The 17,685-nt window shown below is 38.5% G+C and overlaps 1 protein-coding gene across 7 annotated transcripts in view; it reads left to right on the top strand.

Annotated features, from left to right (window-relative positions):
- The window catches only part of ASAH2 (N-acylsphingosine amidohydrolase 2), a 93,515-nt gene that overhangs the window by 35,024 nt on the left and 40,806 nt on the right, over window positions 1–17,685 (top strand). For 6 of the 7 annotated variants that reach the window (XM_082339453.1, XM_082339452.1, XM_082339456.1 and 3 more), the window contains 5 exons: window positions 1,672–1,792; window positions 3,792–3,917; window positions 7,551–7,637; window positions 9,791–9,895; window positions 10,031–10,112. In XM_082339453.1, the coding sequence (XP_082195579.1) occupies window positions 1,672–1,792; window positions 3,792–3,917; window positions 7,551–7,637; window positions 9,791–9,895; window positions 10,031–10,112 (521 nt within the window). The remainder of the gene's footprint in view (window positions 1–1,671; window positions 1,793–3,791; window positions 3,918–7,550; window positions 7,638–9,790; window positions 9,896–10,030; window positions 10,113–17,685) is intronic. The other variant, XM_082339455.1, reaches the window with a different exon arrangement.

Raw genomic sequence — 17,685 nt, 5'->3', positions numbered from 1 at the left:
AGTATTTAAAAGCAAAAATACCAGATATCATTTTATTCATGAATATTTCAGTGTGTATCTCTACCAGATAAAAACTTAGACAAATATAACTACAGTCCATTATCATAATCAACAAAATTAAAAATAATTTCTTAATATGATCTAAAACCTAGTCTGGGTTCAGTTTTCCCTGATTGTATCAACAGTCTTTTTCCAGTTGTTTTGAGTCAGAATCCAAACAACAGTCCACAGACTACATTTGTTGGCTTTGTGTCTTAAGTCTCTTAACTTGTAACCGTTCTTCTCCTTTGTTTCCATGCCATTTACTTCTTTAAGAATTTTTAAATCGATACATTTTCCCAAAACCGTGGATTTGTGGAAGATCTGGCAGCAGCGGCTTATGCTCCCATCAGGCAGCATTTGGCCGCAGCCCAGTAGAGGCTGTGGTCCTTAGACTATGCAAGTGCCTCCGCAATTCAGTCCCTACTGTACCAACCAGCTTAACTCCTATGTTGCCTAGCCAGCCCCCGTGGGTGTTGTGCTGGCCACCTCTGACCTACGTATACATCTGTTGGGTAACGAGAACTGAATACTGAATGATGACTTGAAGCCCCAAAACATCCCTAGTCATTAAGTCAATGTTCAGTTTTGTGTACCATATTACTTAGGTAGAAATGTTTTAAAAGCTTTCAGCGAAGAAAAATCAACAAAAGATTTTTAAAAATCCTACATTAGCTTGAAAATTTATTGATAGACATCTCTCTTTTCTTGAGTATTCTTGCTAATCTGCTTTACAGCCTTCTATCCTGTAAACACCTTTTTCACCTGTGTCGAGGTTTGATCCTACAAAGGCCACTGAACAAGGTGTCACAAGACCCAAACTTCAGCGTTGGTCCCCTATGACAAGTGGGCTTCCATATTGCTTCTCCGAGACACCTTGTGGGGCGCAGGTAATACCAGCCTGTCTTTCAGGGTTGTTGTGAAATTCAAATGAGATAACAGATGTGAAATTAACTTGTGAACTCTATAGCTCTACACTTAAACAAGGTATTACTATGCATAAGGATATACTGAATTATGCATAACATCCTCTTTCACACCCCTGTGCATTTACTCTGCTGTTCTTTCTCTCTGGAATGCCTTTAAGAATTAATTGCTAGTCATCTGTGGTCCCCAAACACTTTATGCCTCCTTATTTATAACATTTGTCACACTGTATCAAAGCCATTTGTTTACATCTTTGTCTTCTGCAAGATTCTAGAGTAAATTGCAATTTATTCAGTACTCGGCACACAGCTGACTCTCAGTAAATGTCTACTGAATTGGATAGGATTGATTTGAATAATTATTATGTGTGTACCTGTCTTGAAGGATAAAGTCTATGTCGATACAATTCTTTAGGTATATCACCTGGTAACTAACCAGTACTGGCTCTTGTTAAAAGCTTATGATGAAGATGACAATGATGAAATATTTTTAGTTTAAGTAAGTGGTCAGATTTCTTGAGTATATTATTAGTAACTTAAGCTTCGTTAACAATGAAAGAACCTAAATGTTTTGATAGAATGCCTATCATCAAAAGAATTTTTTTTTTTTTTTCACAGCTGGAGAAAACTTAAGCTCCCAGTCATCATTTTTCACCCCAGTTATCTGGTTCTCTTCATTAACTTAGGGCTTCCTGTTCTTTTACAGCTGGTTTGCCGTCCACCCAGTCAGCATGAACAATAGCAATCATCTTGTAAATAGCGACAATGTGGGCTATGCTTCTTACCTTTTTGAGCAAGAGAAGAACAAAGGATATCTACCTGGAGAGGTGAGAATTTATGTCATTGAAAGCTTCATCTTAATTCATTGAGTATCATCATTCATTCAATGTTCAGAATAGCTGATTCAATCTTCAGAGGAAAGTGTCATCATGGATGCCACATACTGACATGCTTGGCTAGAAAGAATTCTCCATCCTCCCTAAGAAAAATTTTAAGTGACTGTTAGCTTTGTGTCAAATACTACTGATGTGATGACTTCATAAAGTTACAGTTAGTTGGATAAGGAAGGGCAAATTACTATATAATAGTTTTTGCCATATATAATTTTTGATTAACTTGGAAATATGATAAACTGTGTTGTGTTTATATCTCTTGTTTTCAGAGATATAAAATTATTAAGCACCTTCTTAATGGTATAGGAATCTGAATGAGGACAGGGAATGAGTCCTTTTCTGTGGTCCAGACTTCCTTCTTAATTTCCTTTCAAGAGATTTCTACTTTCCTGCAATATGGCCTAAGTCAGAGACGACCCTAATCCATTAGACTTGTCTTTGTAACTTTGAAATTCAGTGAGTGATGGGATCAGAGTTGGGGGTGTCCAGGAACCCAGTCCATGTACTCCAGGAAACTCGTCAGCTTTGTGTAAATTACTGACTGCAGATATTTGGTGAGGAAGGACCCTGCTCTGCTTGACCCCAGCATCTAACCCCTAATTGCAGAAGAATATATGATGGGATGAGAACCCCAGGCCCTTGCCTAGAATAAGTGTTCTGTTACAAAGATATTGGGTTGGCCAAAAAGTTCGTTCAGGTTTTTCTGTGCGATGTTATGGGAATATTAGCCCGTGAACATCTGGTCTGATTTTTTAGCCCCTTTGTTCACAAATCTCTATTTTTTTCATTTTAGCCTGTGTTTTAGGGAAAAGAAAGGAGTTTCCCATTATCTTTTTAGTATAAAAAAAGACACATAATCTCCTATACTTGATTATCTCTTTCCCTAAGAAAATTTAAGAATTTAAGGTAGAATGGTAGACCAGTTGGTTGAGGTTAAGGTCTTGCCCTACTCTAAAAGGTTTTGTGTTGTTATTTCAGGTTGAAGAGATAGAGAAAATATACACAGAGGGCACGTCTGGGTGGTGGAGGCTATATTTAGGTTCAGTTGTGCAACAGAAAAATCTGGATGGGCTCTTCACTTTTTAAACCAATAGGCTATTTATTTTTAAAGGGAAAATGGATCTCTGAGCTCCAGACACTGGGTTGATGGGTCAGCATTTTATAACTCGTTGTACACTGTACTTTTTGTCAAAATGTTGCTGTTTGAGACACAAATATGAAGCTCTCCTACTTGAAATAGCTTTATTGATAACTGGAATATCACGAGTAATAATACGTATGCTGACTGCAATGTGAGCCTTTTCAGAAATAAAAAATTCTCTCAGAATATTGTACATCCTCCTTTTGTCGTATGCAAACGATTTTGAATAGTTCACCAGAGTGGGTTGAATGTTTGCCTTTTTAATGAACTCATTGTGGTAAATAAGAAAGAATAGACCTTTCTCACCTTTGGGGATGACCCACACTCTGTCTGTGGAATGTGCTTCTCTCTAAATAAATCCACTTCTTACCTATCACTTTGTCCCTCACTGAATTCTTTCTGCCATGAGACATCAAGAACCTGAGCTTCATTAAGTCCTGAAACCAGTTGTTCTACAGGAACTGAGACCCCCACTCAGGTGGAGGATGGCGACTACCTGCTGAGCACAAGCACTAGACCCCAGACTGTTTGGAACCGGAAAGTTGATGATGAAGATTCCTAAAACACCACACTGTTACTTCACAACGTATCAATGAGAAGAAAGTCATGAATCCTGCAGCCTTCACCCCCAAATGTTGCCTAAAAATGCTCCCCTGAAAGCCATTGGGGAGTTTGGGTCTTTTGAGCATGAGCTGCCTGTTCTCCTTGCTTGGCCCTGAAATAAACCTTTCTCTGCTCCCCCCCCCCCAAAAAAAGAAAGAATAAAAGGCAACTGGATGTTTCTTTTGGCAGGGACCGTATGTAGCAGCTTTTGCTTCATCGAACCTGGGAGATGTGTCCCCCAATATTCTTGGCCCGCATTGCATCAACACGGGAGAGTCTTGTGATAATGCCAATAGCACTTGTCCCATTGGTGGGGTAGGTAATAATGACATGAAATCTGTTTTTGCATCTCGAGTACATTTTACGTTTAACTATTCAACATTCATTTACAATTATGTTCTCCTCAAGTATACTCTGGCCTACTTACTGCTAGCATTTGCTCTTCTCAAAAGCACCTACTAAATTTTGATTGGGTAAAATTGTAGTTTTCCATTTGATTCTTAAATTTTTTGAATGGTAAGACAATTTAGTAAATGTCAGAGATTAAATATCCTTCCCCCAAATTGGACAGCCTGAAACATTTTTCCTTGGCATTTCTGAAGTCACAATTTAGTACAAAAACTGCCTGCCTGAGACATTTCTCAGTGATTATAAAGTCTATAGGGTTTTCTAAAAATACAAGGTCAAAATTCTTTTTCCTTTCTTATAAATTACAAACAAACAAAACAATCTTGGTGTAAAAACTCAAACCACATGGGAAGCATAAAGAGCAGTAAAAAGTGAAAGTCCCTGTTCACCTCCTTCCCCTCTACCCTCTCCCTTTCCCCAAAGTTACCACTCTCACACCTCTTCATGTGTTTATTCGTTCATGAACAACATTTTATAACTTATTTATTGATTTTTTTATTGGTATAGGATTTGAGTTTTCTACCTAATTTGTCTTAAAAAAATCTCTTTGTGACTATATACAATTCTATGTGATAAGTTTTAAAGGCAACAAGTAAGGCTGTCCTCCCATCTTCACTTAGATTTTTGCAACTTTGACATGAGCAGCAGATTCTAGCTTCTAGGTTCTTATTCTTTGCAACTTTGACATGAGCAGCAGATTCTAGCTTCTAGGTTCTTATTCTTATTTATAGAGTATTTCACCTGTGATATTGCTTTTATTAAACACTATTTCTGGGCTATTTATTTTATCCCAGTCAACCCCACTCAATGAGAAATATAGTTTTAACAATTATACTTTTCCATTGTATATTACTGTTTTTATATAGAAAGTCTTCATACACCAGAAACTAACATAACATTGTAAATCAACTACACTTCAATGAAAAAAAGTCTTTGTTACTGTTCACTTCCAAAATTTTTACACACCATTCATTCACATTAGATTTGAGGATTACTTGTTAAATTCCAAAATTCACAGATGAAATGGTTAAATAAATTATAATACTTATTTGCAATAGAATATTATGCATCAACCTCATGTCTTATGTTGGAATACTTAATGTGGGAAAGAGCCCATAATACTAAGGAATTCAGGGTTTAGTACTGCATATTCATCATGACTGCAGTTTTGAGAATAAATGTATCATAGTAAAAAGACAAAATGAAACACACTGATATGTTAACCACGATTTTCTCTTTTTGGCACTATTATAGGCAGTTTTCTATTTTTTGTTCATTATTTTAATTCTATTTATACTTTTTAATACTTATTCTACAATAAGTATAGTTTACTTCATAATCAGCAAAAATTACAGCAAAATCATACCCCCTTCCACAACACAATTCAGTTTCTCTTTGTTTCCCTTCGTGTTGGATTAGCTTCCCTCATGTCTGCAAGATGCCAGTCATCAGTGAGGAAGGTGTGTGCTTTTTTCTCTCATACCCAGTAAGAGAGAGAGAGAGCCTCTCTTCCAACCACGGAATAAGAATTCTCTTTAGTCTGACTGTCAGTTTATGTCACATGTCCATCCCTGGACCAAAACAGTTGCTGGAGAAATGGTATGTGTTGATTGGCTTAAGCTGGGTTCCTGACCAATCTTTGGCAAAGCCTAGGGAATTTCCACGATCGCCTTAGACTTATTTGGAATGAGGAATGGGATCACTGCGAGGAGAGAGATGGCTTTCTGAACAAAGTCAGGATACGCTTGAGCAAAAGAGGGAAATGGACAAATGTTGCCGTGTCTTCTGCTTTAATGTGGTTTCTTTAAAAACAAGTTTTTAAATTTAGAAAATAGCTTTAATGTTTTTTAGAAAAATGATATATGGTTGTTAAAAATACACACAATATTGAAAAGTTCAGAAAATAAAACTTATGTCAAGGAGCACCCCTTCATCCCACAATTAACCTGTGAAAATTTTAATAAACATCCTTCCAGACAACTTTTTATGCACCTGTACACATATATATGTACAATTTTACGTAGATGGGATCATATTGTAATGCTGTTCTATACCCTGCTTCCTTATTTCCAGTAAATATAATTTAAAACATTATTTAAACTAACTTTGTAATTTTTTAATTTTAAGTACCATAATTTGGTTAACCAATCCCCTACTGATGAGTATTTTCTTTCCTTTCCTGCTTTTCTCCTCACACCCTCTCTCCCTTCTTATTTTCTTCCTTCGTATAAGCATGCTATGGTCACTATGCTTGTCATATATTTTTTCACATGTGTGAGTTTCACCTTAGGACAAATTCTTAAAAGTGAGTTTGTTCTTTTTTTTCAAAGCACCTCTAATATACTCTACACATTGCTCAAATGCTCTCAATCATGTTTCTACCCACAGTGCATGAGTGACACTTTCCCCAAACTCTCCCCACCAGCAGGTTTGTCAATCTTTCAATTTTTTCCAGCACAAATGTGAAGAGTTCTCTCTTCGTAGTTTAAATTTATAGTGAATTATTCATTAAGACTGAACATATTATAATGTTGAATGGCCACTTACATTTACATTTTGTGTGTGTGTGTGTGAATTACCTATTTCATCTGTATCCATGGTGTTATCCATTAGGATGCTTTTTTTTTTTTGCTTTTATTTTTTTCCAGCTTTATTGGGATATATTGACATCCAACACTGTCTAAGTTTAAGGTATACAATGTGATGATTTTTACTACAAATAAGAGAATACCCAACTCAATATGAATGAATCAAAATGTATTAATAAGGGTATTTTTTTTCTTGCTGACTTTTTAAAGCTCCTAATATATTAAAGTATTAGTTTGTCATAAACTGTGCAAATTCATCCCTCAACACCCCATTTATCAGTTATCTTTCAGTCTTACTTATGTTTTCCCCCCCGATATGGATGTTTAAAATGTTTAAACTGTCAAACTGTGTTCCATATAATTTTTAGAAGGGCCTTTCACATCGTTAGACTTTAGAATATATTCATCCATATTTTCTTTTAATACATTTTGGGTGCCATTTATAATATTTAAGTATCCGATCATTTGCAAATTTTTCTGGTGTAAGAAGTAAAATATAGAGCCAGATGTATTTACTGATTTTTTTCCAGAGGGTCAGCTAGTTGTTCCAATATAATTTTAACTGAGTTTTAATTGAAGGCAATCATGAGCAAGTGCCATAGGCAGGAACCAGCAAAGAGAAAGATGTGCAGCAAATGGAAAGACCTGGCTTTAGGTAATAGCTCAGATATTAGCTACCTGTATAATCTTCAGTAAATCTAACCCGCCTGAGCCTCAGTTTCCTTATTTTTAAAAGTAAGTTTCTAGAATAGATGATTTCTAGCAACATTCATTGCTCTAATTCCGTGAATGATTTTGCTTCTCATAATCTGTAAATTAAGAGAATGCCTCAAAAGAAATGCTGGAATGTGGCTTTAAAAAAATCTATTTGCTTAGATTCACTTGTCATTTTCCATTCTTTAAAAGAATTGCTTATTTCACTAAGAACACATCTTGTGTCATTTTGTTCCAGCCTAGCATGTGCATTGCTATGGGGCCTGGGCAGGATATGCTTGACAGCACACAAATCATAGGACGGATAATATATGAGAAAGCAAAGGTAAGCTGTGGGCCCGCTTCTTTCATCTTCATTCAAAGCTATGCTTTAAAATCCACTGATGTTGTTCATCAGGAAGTCCGTAACTGTAAGGAAGACAGCAGGAGCTCAAGCTGCACCAAGGAGTCTGGAAGACTGAATGCTGTTTATTGTCAACCAGGAAGGTTGTTTTCACAAACCACACAGGAACCTCTCTCTGACTGCTTGTGTCTGGCTTCTTATAGGAAGTACATTTAAAAGCAAGTAATCAGGAAACATTCTCTTTCAGCCAGAATGCTTGCTTCAGGCAGTTGGATGATGGATTGTAAAGTTTTCAATTCATGTGGTATGACCAGATATAACCAGACTGACCCAAATTCTCAGAAGTCTCTCAGGCCTTGGCCTGCCAAGTCACCTGACCATTTCTTTCTTTTTAAAAAAAAAAATTTAATTAATTTTTGTCTGCGTTGGGTCTTCGTTGCTGCGCGCAGACTTTCTCTAGTTGCAGTGAGCGGGGGTACTCTTTGTTGCCGTGTGCGGGGTTCTCACTGCGGTGGCTTCTCTTGTGGAGCACGGACCCTAGGTGCGCAGGCTTCAGTAGTTGTGGCACACAGGCTCAGTAGTTGTGGCTCGTGGGCTCTAGAGTGCAGGCTCAGTAGTTGTGGCGCACGGGCTTAGTTGCTCCGCGGCATGTGGGATCTTCCCGGACCAGGGCTCGAACCTGTGTCCCCTGCATTGGCAGGCGGATTCTTAACCACTGCACCACCAGGGAAGCCCTACCATTTCTTAAGTTTTCCTTCGGTGACAAGGTAAAGCTGAGTGGCACCACTGCCAATTCTTGCAATTTGGATTCAAATTAGTCCCTGGTCTTTTTTGATATGGAAAGATCATCCATCTTACATTTTCCTTTCTTTTTAAAAGATTTTTTGATGAAGAGAGAATCTGGTCTCCAGTGAGCTTACTACAAGTTACTCTACCCTCCTTCCTCTTCTAAATTTTATCTTCCATTTTGCTTACATATTTTGTATCAGCTCCTATGGAGACATTTCTGATGGAAAAGACAAAAGATAGCTTTGAGCTGAGCCATCTCTGACAAAGATAGTTAAATCTCTTCCTTTTTATAGCTTACCCATACCTTTAGTGAGCATGCGCTTGAGAGAGTGTGTGTGTAAATATTTTGTCTCAAGTGTTCTAAAATGTTTCAGGAGCAATTAAGGAAGAACAAAAACACCTTAAAATCATCAGACACCAGCCAACCTAATTGCTGCAGTTTCTTTTTAATTACTGTGGTATTATCAGTGGATTGTTCTAAATTAACAGATTCTATTTAGGGCGTGCACCCCGACACAATTTGGCGTCAGAAATTTTGTTACCATTCTGACCCCAGTCGACATAGAGATTTGTCCCACATTCTGGATTCTCTTCTCAGCAAGGCACAACTTCCCTCTTAATGAGGAGACGCAGACTGCAGCTGGTGTTACTGACAACTTGAGCGTTCCCATGTGGCTGTGGAAACTGACATGTCAATAGAGTAGAAATGCGTTAGGTGTCAGACAAAGGCATCGGTGCTGAAGCAGGGTTTGCCTCTACTGTATGATACAGATCAATACAAACAAACCTTCCTAAATATATTTTGACTCACATTTCCCATAAGATTAAAAAAGCATCAATTGACCATACTGGAAAAAAAAAAGGAACATCCAAAGGTGAACAGTGGGTGGGGGAACAGATGCAGATGAAGTGGGCCCTGAAGACTTTCAAGCCCCCCTTTGGCACCAGCCCTGCCAGAGGACTCAAGGACTGTGAGAGGGAAAACTCCCTGAGAATCCCCATGGATGCACTCTTGTTCTGGCAAAGAAGGTAATCTGGCCCACCTACTCCTAACCTTAAATTTTCTTGACTATCTTTCTAGTGAGATTGGAGCATTTGTACCATAGCCTGCATCACTGGAATTTCATATTTGTGGGAAATAGACACAGATCAATGGTCTCAGGGCCTTTGGGTTTCTGGGAAGCTACAGGGGGTTTGGTGGAGAGATGCGCATGCTCTGTCTAATCAGACAGCAAAACAAAACTTGACTGAAAGACTCTTTTCCAAATTGGCACTTTTTAGGTACGATTGCTGGTATTCATTTTAGCTTTTTTGCTTTTAATGGTAAGGTTGTGTGCGTTTTCTAGGAACTGTATGCCTCTGCCTCTCAGGAGGTAACTGGGCCACTGGCTTCGGCTCATCAGTGGGTGAATATGACGGACGTCACCGTCTGGCTCAATTCTACACACACAGTAAGTGTCACTGAGTCACGCTGATTATGCCACAAGGGTAAAGCTCTGGGCTGATGTCATTATTGAATTTCAACTTCTGTTTCTTTTTTTGTTTATGTTTCATTTTTGTTTTGTTTTTAAAATTTTTTCCTTTAGGCAAAAACATGTAAACCAGCCTTGGGCTACAGTTTTGCAGCTGGCACGATTGACGGATTTGGAACCCTCAATTTTATGCAGGGTGAGGTGCAGTCTGATGTGATTTGTGGTTCCAGGTTCTGAACTTCAGGGTTCTGTTCCCTAACAGGGTTTAATGTAACCAATATATTTACTATTTTTATTTTTTAAATTTGGGGGTATGCAGGCTTTCTAGGTTTGTACATGATTTCCCAGGGGTAGGTATCTTTCGTAACTTAGCTTTCCACTGATTCAAATAGAATCAGAGATTCTCTTTGCATTTCAATCTATGGAAGAATAGCTTTAAATTGGGCCGGAGCTGGGGTGGAGTTGGAGTGGTGCAGAGCGGGAGTGTCATTGTAACTTCGACAGGATGAGTTGGCCCTTCCATCTGGTTGTTAATGTCTCTTTCCCAGATTCCTTTACTGGAGCCCAAATTCCTCAGAACAGAAGCTTTTAGGAGCCTAAAGCATGTGGTCCTGGGTCTTCTTCCTGTGTGTATTTCCATGAATTTATAACTGATTATTATAGGTTTTATACTTTTATCCTGATTATCACTGTGATAACATGCACTGGCGAGTAGAGAAAGTTTTAAAAAAATTGAAGAATATCACCTACGGGCAATATTTTGGCTTATTTCATTCTTGTTATATATATATATATATATATATATAGGAACCATTAGTTAAATTAATAAATACAGTTGTAATGTGATATAGTTGACATCATCTTTCCTGGTAATGTTTCATCTAGTTTGGTCTAGTGTTCTAAAATAAATAATTTTTAACAGCTTTATTGAGATATAATTCACAAAACATAAAATGCACCCACTTAAAGTGTATAATTCAGTGGTTTTTTAGTATATTCACAGATATGTGCAACCATCACCACAGTCAATTTTAAAACATTTTCATCGCCTCAGAAAGAAACCCTGTACTCTTGAGCTATTACAGCACAGTCTCCTTCTCTCCCAGACCTAAGCAACCACTAATCTCTCTATCTCTATATTTTCCTGTTCTGGACATTTCATATAAATGGAATTGTAAAAACAAAAAATGTGGCTTTTTGCATTGGCTTCTTTCACTTAGCATCATGTTTTCAAGGTTCATCCAAGTTGTAACACGGATTAGTATTTCATTACTTTTTTTTTCTTTTTAAAAAATTGTTTTATTGAAGTATAGTTGAATTCAGTGTTGTGTTAATTTCTGCTGTACAGCAAAGTGATTCATTTATACATATACATACATTCTTTTTCATATTCTTTTCCATTGTAATTTATTACAGGATATTGAATATAGCTCCCTGTGCTATACAGAAGGACCTTGTTGTTTATCCATTCTCTGTATAATAGTTTGCATCTGCTAATCCCAAACTCCCAATCCATCCCTCCCCCACTCTGCATCCCCCTTGGCAACCACAAATTTTGTTCTCTGTGTCTGTGAGTCTGTTTTTGTTTTGTAGATAACTTCATTTATGTTGTATTATGACTGAATAATATTCCATTGTATGGTTTTACCAGATTTTGTTTATGCATTCCTCAGTTGATGGACATTTGGGTTGTTCTACTTTTGGACTATTAGGAATAATGCTGCTCTAAATATTCATGTCCAGGCTTTTGTGTGAGCATATGATTTCATCTCTCCTCTTTGGTATATGCTTAGAAGTGGAATTGCTGGATCATATGGTAACTCTATGTCTAATCATTTGAGGAACTACCAGACTATTTCCAAATTGTTGCACAATTTTACATTTTCATCAGTAGTTCTGAAGGTTCTGATTTTTCTACATCCTCACCAATACTTGTTTTTATCTTCCTTTTTGATTCTAGCTACCCCCTGGGTGTGGAGTGGTATCTCATTATGGTTTTGATTTGCATTTCCCTGAAGATTAGTGATATTGATATTGAGCATCTTTTCATGTTTATTGGCCATTTGTGTTTCTTCCTTGGAGAAATGTCTGCTCATATATTTTTCTTATTTTTAAATTGGGCTACTTGTCTTCTCATTACTGAGTTGAAAGAGTTCCTTATGGGTCCCATATATGCTCTAGGGATGCCCGCTAGCTGGGCTGCTTGGGTCCTTCTGTTGTGGTGGGCTGACTACTGTGGGTGGTCTCATAGGCTTGGCTCTACCACCCGCCCCGGGTCTGGTTGGTTGCCAGGCCCTGCCTTGTGCAGAGGCTGCTGGCCACTGCTTGGTGGGGCTGGGTCATGAGGCGGCTGGCTGCAGACCCACAGGTGGCCCCTGGGCTACTGCTAGCTCACTGGTGGGCAGAGCTGGAGTCAAGGAGATCCTGGGCTGGTGTCTTCCCACTGGTGGGTGAAGCTAGGTCCTGGGGCTAGTGCCAGCCCACTGGCAGGAAGAGCTGAGTCCTGGGGTCTGGCTACAGGGCCCGGGGTCCCAGAGCTGGTGTCAGACTGCTGGTGGGTGAGGCTGGTTCTTGACATGGCTGGCTGCAGGGTCCAGGATGTCCTAAAGCTTGTGTTGGCTTGCTGGTGGGCAGGGTCGGAGCCCAGCTAGTCCCAGAGCTGGTGCTGGTCTGCTGATGGGTGGGCTGAGTCTGCAGGCTGCAGGGGTACCGTTGTCCTGAGGCTGGTGTCCGCCTCACTGGTGTGTGGGGCCTGATCCTGCATCCTCTGGTGGGCAGGGTTGTGTCCAGGGGTGGCTGTGGATTCACGGGGGGTCTTAAGGCAGCTTGTCTACTGGTGGGTGGGACTGTGTCCCCACCCAGTTAGTTACTTGGCTTGAAATGTCCTAGTACTGGTGCCTGTGGGTTGGTGGGCATGGGCACAGCTGGGTCCTGGAGCTAATAAGCTAGAGGGAGGATCCAAAATAGTATGTGGTAGAATGAGCTCCTAAAAATGGCTGCCACCAGTGTCTGTGAGCTCCAATTGACCCCTGTCTCTCTGGGAGACTCTCCAAGATTAGCAGGTAGGTCTAACCCAGGCTCCTTTCCAATGATTGTTTCTGAGCTGGGTCTCGGAGCATGTGAGATTTTTGTGTGCATGCTTTATTAGTAGAATCTCCATTTCCCACCGCTCTCTGGGTCTCCCGCAAGTAAGCCCCACTGGCCTTCAAAGCCAAAAGTTCTAGTGGCTCATCTTCCTGGCAGAGGAATGCTGGGCTGGGGACACTGGTGTGGGGCTCAATACCTTTGCTCCTTAGGGAGATGCTCTGAAATTGTAATTATTTTCCTGTTGGTGGGTCACCCACCCAGAGGGTATGGGTCTTGACTACCTATCTCACTGTGGTTCCTTCTTTATATCTTTAGTTATAGAAGATCTTTTATGGTAGGTTCTGGTCTTTTTCATCAATAAGTGGTCTGTAAATCATTGTTATTATTTTGGTGTGGCCATGAGAGGAGGTGAGCTCATGGTCTTTCTACTCCACCATTTTGGCTGATCTCCCTACTGTGGGTTGTGTTTCCACCTTCTTCATTGTGTCCTTTAAAGCACAAAAAGTTTTAATTTTGATGAAATCAAAATGGTCTATTTTTTCTTTTGTGTCTCATGCTTTTGGTGTCATATCTAAGTATCCTTTGCTAAATTTGATGTCATGAAAACCTACCCCTGTTTTCTTCTAGAAGTTTTATGGTTTTAGCTCTTATATTTAGATCTTTGAGCTATTTTGAGTTAGCTTTTATATATGGTGAGGTAACAATCCAACTTCATTCTTTTCCTTGTGGCTATCCAGTTATTACAGCACCAATTGTTGAAAGGCTATTTTTTTTAACCCATTGAATGGTCTTGGCACACTCGTTGAAAATCAGTTGACCATAGATTCATGGTCTTATTTCTGGATTCCCAATTCTATTCCATTGATCTGTGTTTATTTTTTGTGCTAGTATCACCCTTTAAAAAAAGAAAAATCATTCCTTTTTCATAGCTAAGTAGTATTCCATGGTTCATATCACCCTTTCTTGATTACTATTGCTGTGTAGTAAGTTTTGAAATCAGGATATATGAGTCCTCCTACTTTGTTCTCCTTTTTCAAGATTGTTTTTGCTATTCTGAGTCCTTTGCAATTCTATTTAAATTTTAGAATCAGTTTGTCAACTTCTACAAAGAAGTCAGCTGAGATTCTGATTGGAATTGTATTGAATCTGTAGATTAAATTGAGGAGCACTGTAATCTTAACAATTTTAAGTCTTCTGATCCTTGAACATGGATGTTTTCCTATTTATTTAGGGCACGGAGAAAAGCTAGAACCCTCCTATGCTATTAATGTGGTATATCACATTTATTTATTCACATATTTTGAACCATTCTTGCATCCCAGGAATAAATCCCATTGATCATGGTGCATGATCCTTTTAATGTGCTATTGAATTCAGTTTGCTAGTATTTTGCTTGGGATTTTGGCTTCTATATTCATCAGAGATATTGGCCTTTTTTTTCTTCTTCTCATAGTGCCCTTATATGGCTTTGGTATCAGGGTAATGTTATCATCGTAAAGCGAATTTGAGAGTATTCCCTCCTCCTCAATTTTTGAGAAGAGTTTGAGAAGGACTGGCATTAATTCTTCCTTAAATGTTTGGTTGAATTCACCAGTAAAACGATCTGATCCAAGTCTTTTTTGTTAGGAGGTTTCTGATTACTGATTCAGTCTTCTTACTCATTATTAGTCTGCTCAAATTTTTCTATTTATTCATGATTTATTCTTGGCAGTTTGTATGTTTCTAGGAATTTACCCATTTCTTCTAGGTTATCCAATTGGGTGGTATATAATTGCTTATAGTCATCTTTTTATATTTCTGAGGTGTCATTTGTAATGTCTTACCTTTCATTTCTAATTTTTTGAAAAATTTGAGGCTTCTCTCTTTTTTTTCTTCATTAGTCTAACTAAAGTTTTGTCAATTTTGTGTTTTCAAAAACCAGCTGTTCGTTTTGTGGTTTTTTTCTATTGTTATTCTGGTCTCTATTTCATTTATTTCTACTCTGATCTTTGTTATTTCCTTTCCTCTGTTAACTTTGTGCTTAGTTTGTTCTTTTTCTAGTTCCTTGAGGTGTAAAGTTAGGTTGTTTTTTTGAGATCTTTCTTAGTTCTTAATGTAGGGGTTTATCACAATAAACTGCACTCCCAGAACTTATTTAGCTCTGTACAGTAAGTTTTTGGTATATTGTATTTCCATTTTTGTTTTGTTTGTTTTGAGGTATTTTTGATTTCATTTTGATTTCTTTGACCCATTAGTTGTTCAGGAGTATGTTTTTTAATCTTCACATATCTGTGAATTTTCCAGTTTTCCTGTTACTGATTTCTAGTTTCATGTCTTTGTGGTCGGAAAAGATAGTTGGTATGATTTCAATCTTCTAAATGTGCTGAAGCTTCTTTTGTGACCCTACGTGATCAATACTGGAGAATGTTTCATGCACACTTGAGAAGAATGTGTTTTCTACTGTCCTTGGGTAGAATGTTCCATATATGTCTTTTAGGTCCATTTGGTCTAAGATATGGTTCAAGTCCAATGTTTCCTTGTTGATTTTCTGTGTGGATGATCTAACCACTTTTGAAAGTGGGCCATTGACGTCCCCTACTATTATTATATTGTTATTTATTTCCCAGTGCTTATAAAGGTTATGTTTACATTATACTGTGGTCTATTAAGTGTGTGATAACATTATGTCTTAAAAATGTACATTCCTTAATAAAAAATACTTTTATTGCTAAAAATGGTAACCATCAGCAGAGTTTTCAGAGAGTCATAATCTTTTTGCTGGTGTAGGGTCTTGCCTTGATGTTGATGGCTGCTGACTGATCAGGGTGGTGGTTGATGAAGGTTGTGGTGACTGTGGCAATTTCTTAAAATAAGACAATGATGAAGTTTTCTGCATTGATTGACTCTTTCACAAGTGATTTCTCTGTAACGTGCAATGAATTTTATAGTACTTTACCCACAATGGAACTTCTTTCAAAATTGGAGTCAGTTCTCTCAAACCCTGCCACAGCTTTATCAACTAAGTTTGCATGACATTCTAAATCCTTTGTTGTCATTTCAGTGGTCTTCAGAGCATCTTCACCAGAAGATTCCACCTTAAGAAATCACTTTCTTTGCTCATTCATAAGCAGCAACTCCACATTTGTGAAAGTTATCATCATGAGATTGCAGCAGTTAAGTCACATCTTTAGGCTTTGCTTTTAATTCTAGTTCTCTTGCTGTTCTCACCACCTCTTCAGTTACTTCCTCAACTGAAGTCTTGAAGCCCTTAAAGTCATCCATGAGAGCTGAAATAACTTTTCCCAAGCCCTTGTTAATGTTGATATTTTGCCCTCTTTCCATGAACCATGAATGTTCTTTTTCTTTTTTTAAAATTAATTAATTAATTAATTTATGGCTGTGTTGGGTCTTCGTTTCTGTGCGACGGCTTTCTCTAGTTGTGGCAAGTGGGGGCCACTCTTCATCGTGGTGCGTGGGCCTCTCATTATCGCGGCCTCTCTTGTTGCGGATCACAGGCTCCAGACGCGCAGGCTCAGTAATTGTGGCTTACGGGCCTAGTTGCTCCACGGCATGCGGGATCTTCCCAGACCAGGGCTCGAACCCGTGTCCCCTGCATTGGCAGGCAGATTCTCAACCACTGCGCCACCAGGGAAGCCCACCATGAATGTTCTTAATGGCATCCAGAATGGTGAATCCTTTCCAGGAAGTTTTCCATTGACTTTTCCAAGATCCATCAGAGGAATCACTGTCCATGGCAGCTATAGCCTTATGAAATGTATTTCTTAAATAATAAGACTTGAAAGTCAAAAGTACTCCTTGATCCACGGGCTTCAGAATGGGTGTTGTGTTTGCAAGCATAAAAACAACATTAATCTTGTACATCTTCATCAGAGCTCTTGGGTGACCTGTTCATTGTCAGTGAGCAGTAATATTTTGAAAGGAATCTTTTCCTGAGCAGTAGATCTCAACAGTGGTGTTTAAATAGTTAGTAAACCATCTTGTCAACAGACGTGCTGTCATATAGGCTTTGTTGTTCCATTTATAGAGCACAGGCAGAGTAGATTTAGCACAATTCTTAAGAGCCCTAGGATTTTCAGAATGGTAAATGAGCATTGGGTTCAGCTTAAAGTGACCAGCTATGTTTGTCCCTAACAAGAGAGTCAGCCTGGCATTGACTTCTCCTCTCTAGCTAAGAAAGTCCAAGATGGCATCTTATTCCAGAAGAAGATTATCTTGCCTACATTGAAAATCTGTTTTTTTAGTGTAACCACCTTCATTCATTATCTTGGCTTATTCTTCTGGATAACTTTCCACAGCTTTTACATTAGCACTTGCTGCTTCACCTTGAACCTTTATGTTATGGAGATGGCTTCTTTCCCTAAAGCTCATAAACCAACCTCTGCTACCTTCAGAATTTTCTTTTGCAGCTTCCTCACCTCTCTCAGCCTTCATAGAATTGAAGAAATTTAGGGCCTTGCTCTGAATTAGGCTTTGGCATAAGGGAATGCTGTGGCTGGTTTGCTCTTCTATCCAGACAATTAAAACATTCTCCATATCAGTAATAAGGCTGTTTCACTTTCTTATCATTTGTGTGTTCACTGGAATAACACTTTTAATTTCCTTCAAGAACTTTTCTTTGCATTCACAACTTGGCTGACTATTTGGTGCAAGAGATCTAGCTTTTGTCATATCATGGCTTTCAA

The sequence above is a fragment of the Balaenoptera borealis genome (genome assembly GCF_965194805.1).
Source record: "Balaenoptera borealis genome assembly, chromosome: 10".
Lineage (NCBI taxonomy): Eukaryota > Metazoa > Chordata > Mammalia > Artiodactyla > Balaenopteridae > Balaenoptera > Balaenoptera borealis.
This window is presented reverse-complemented; position numbering and strand designations above follow the sequence as displayed.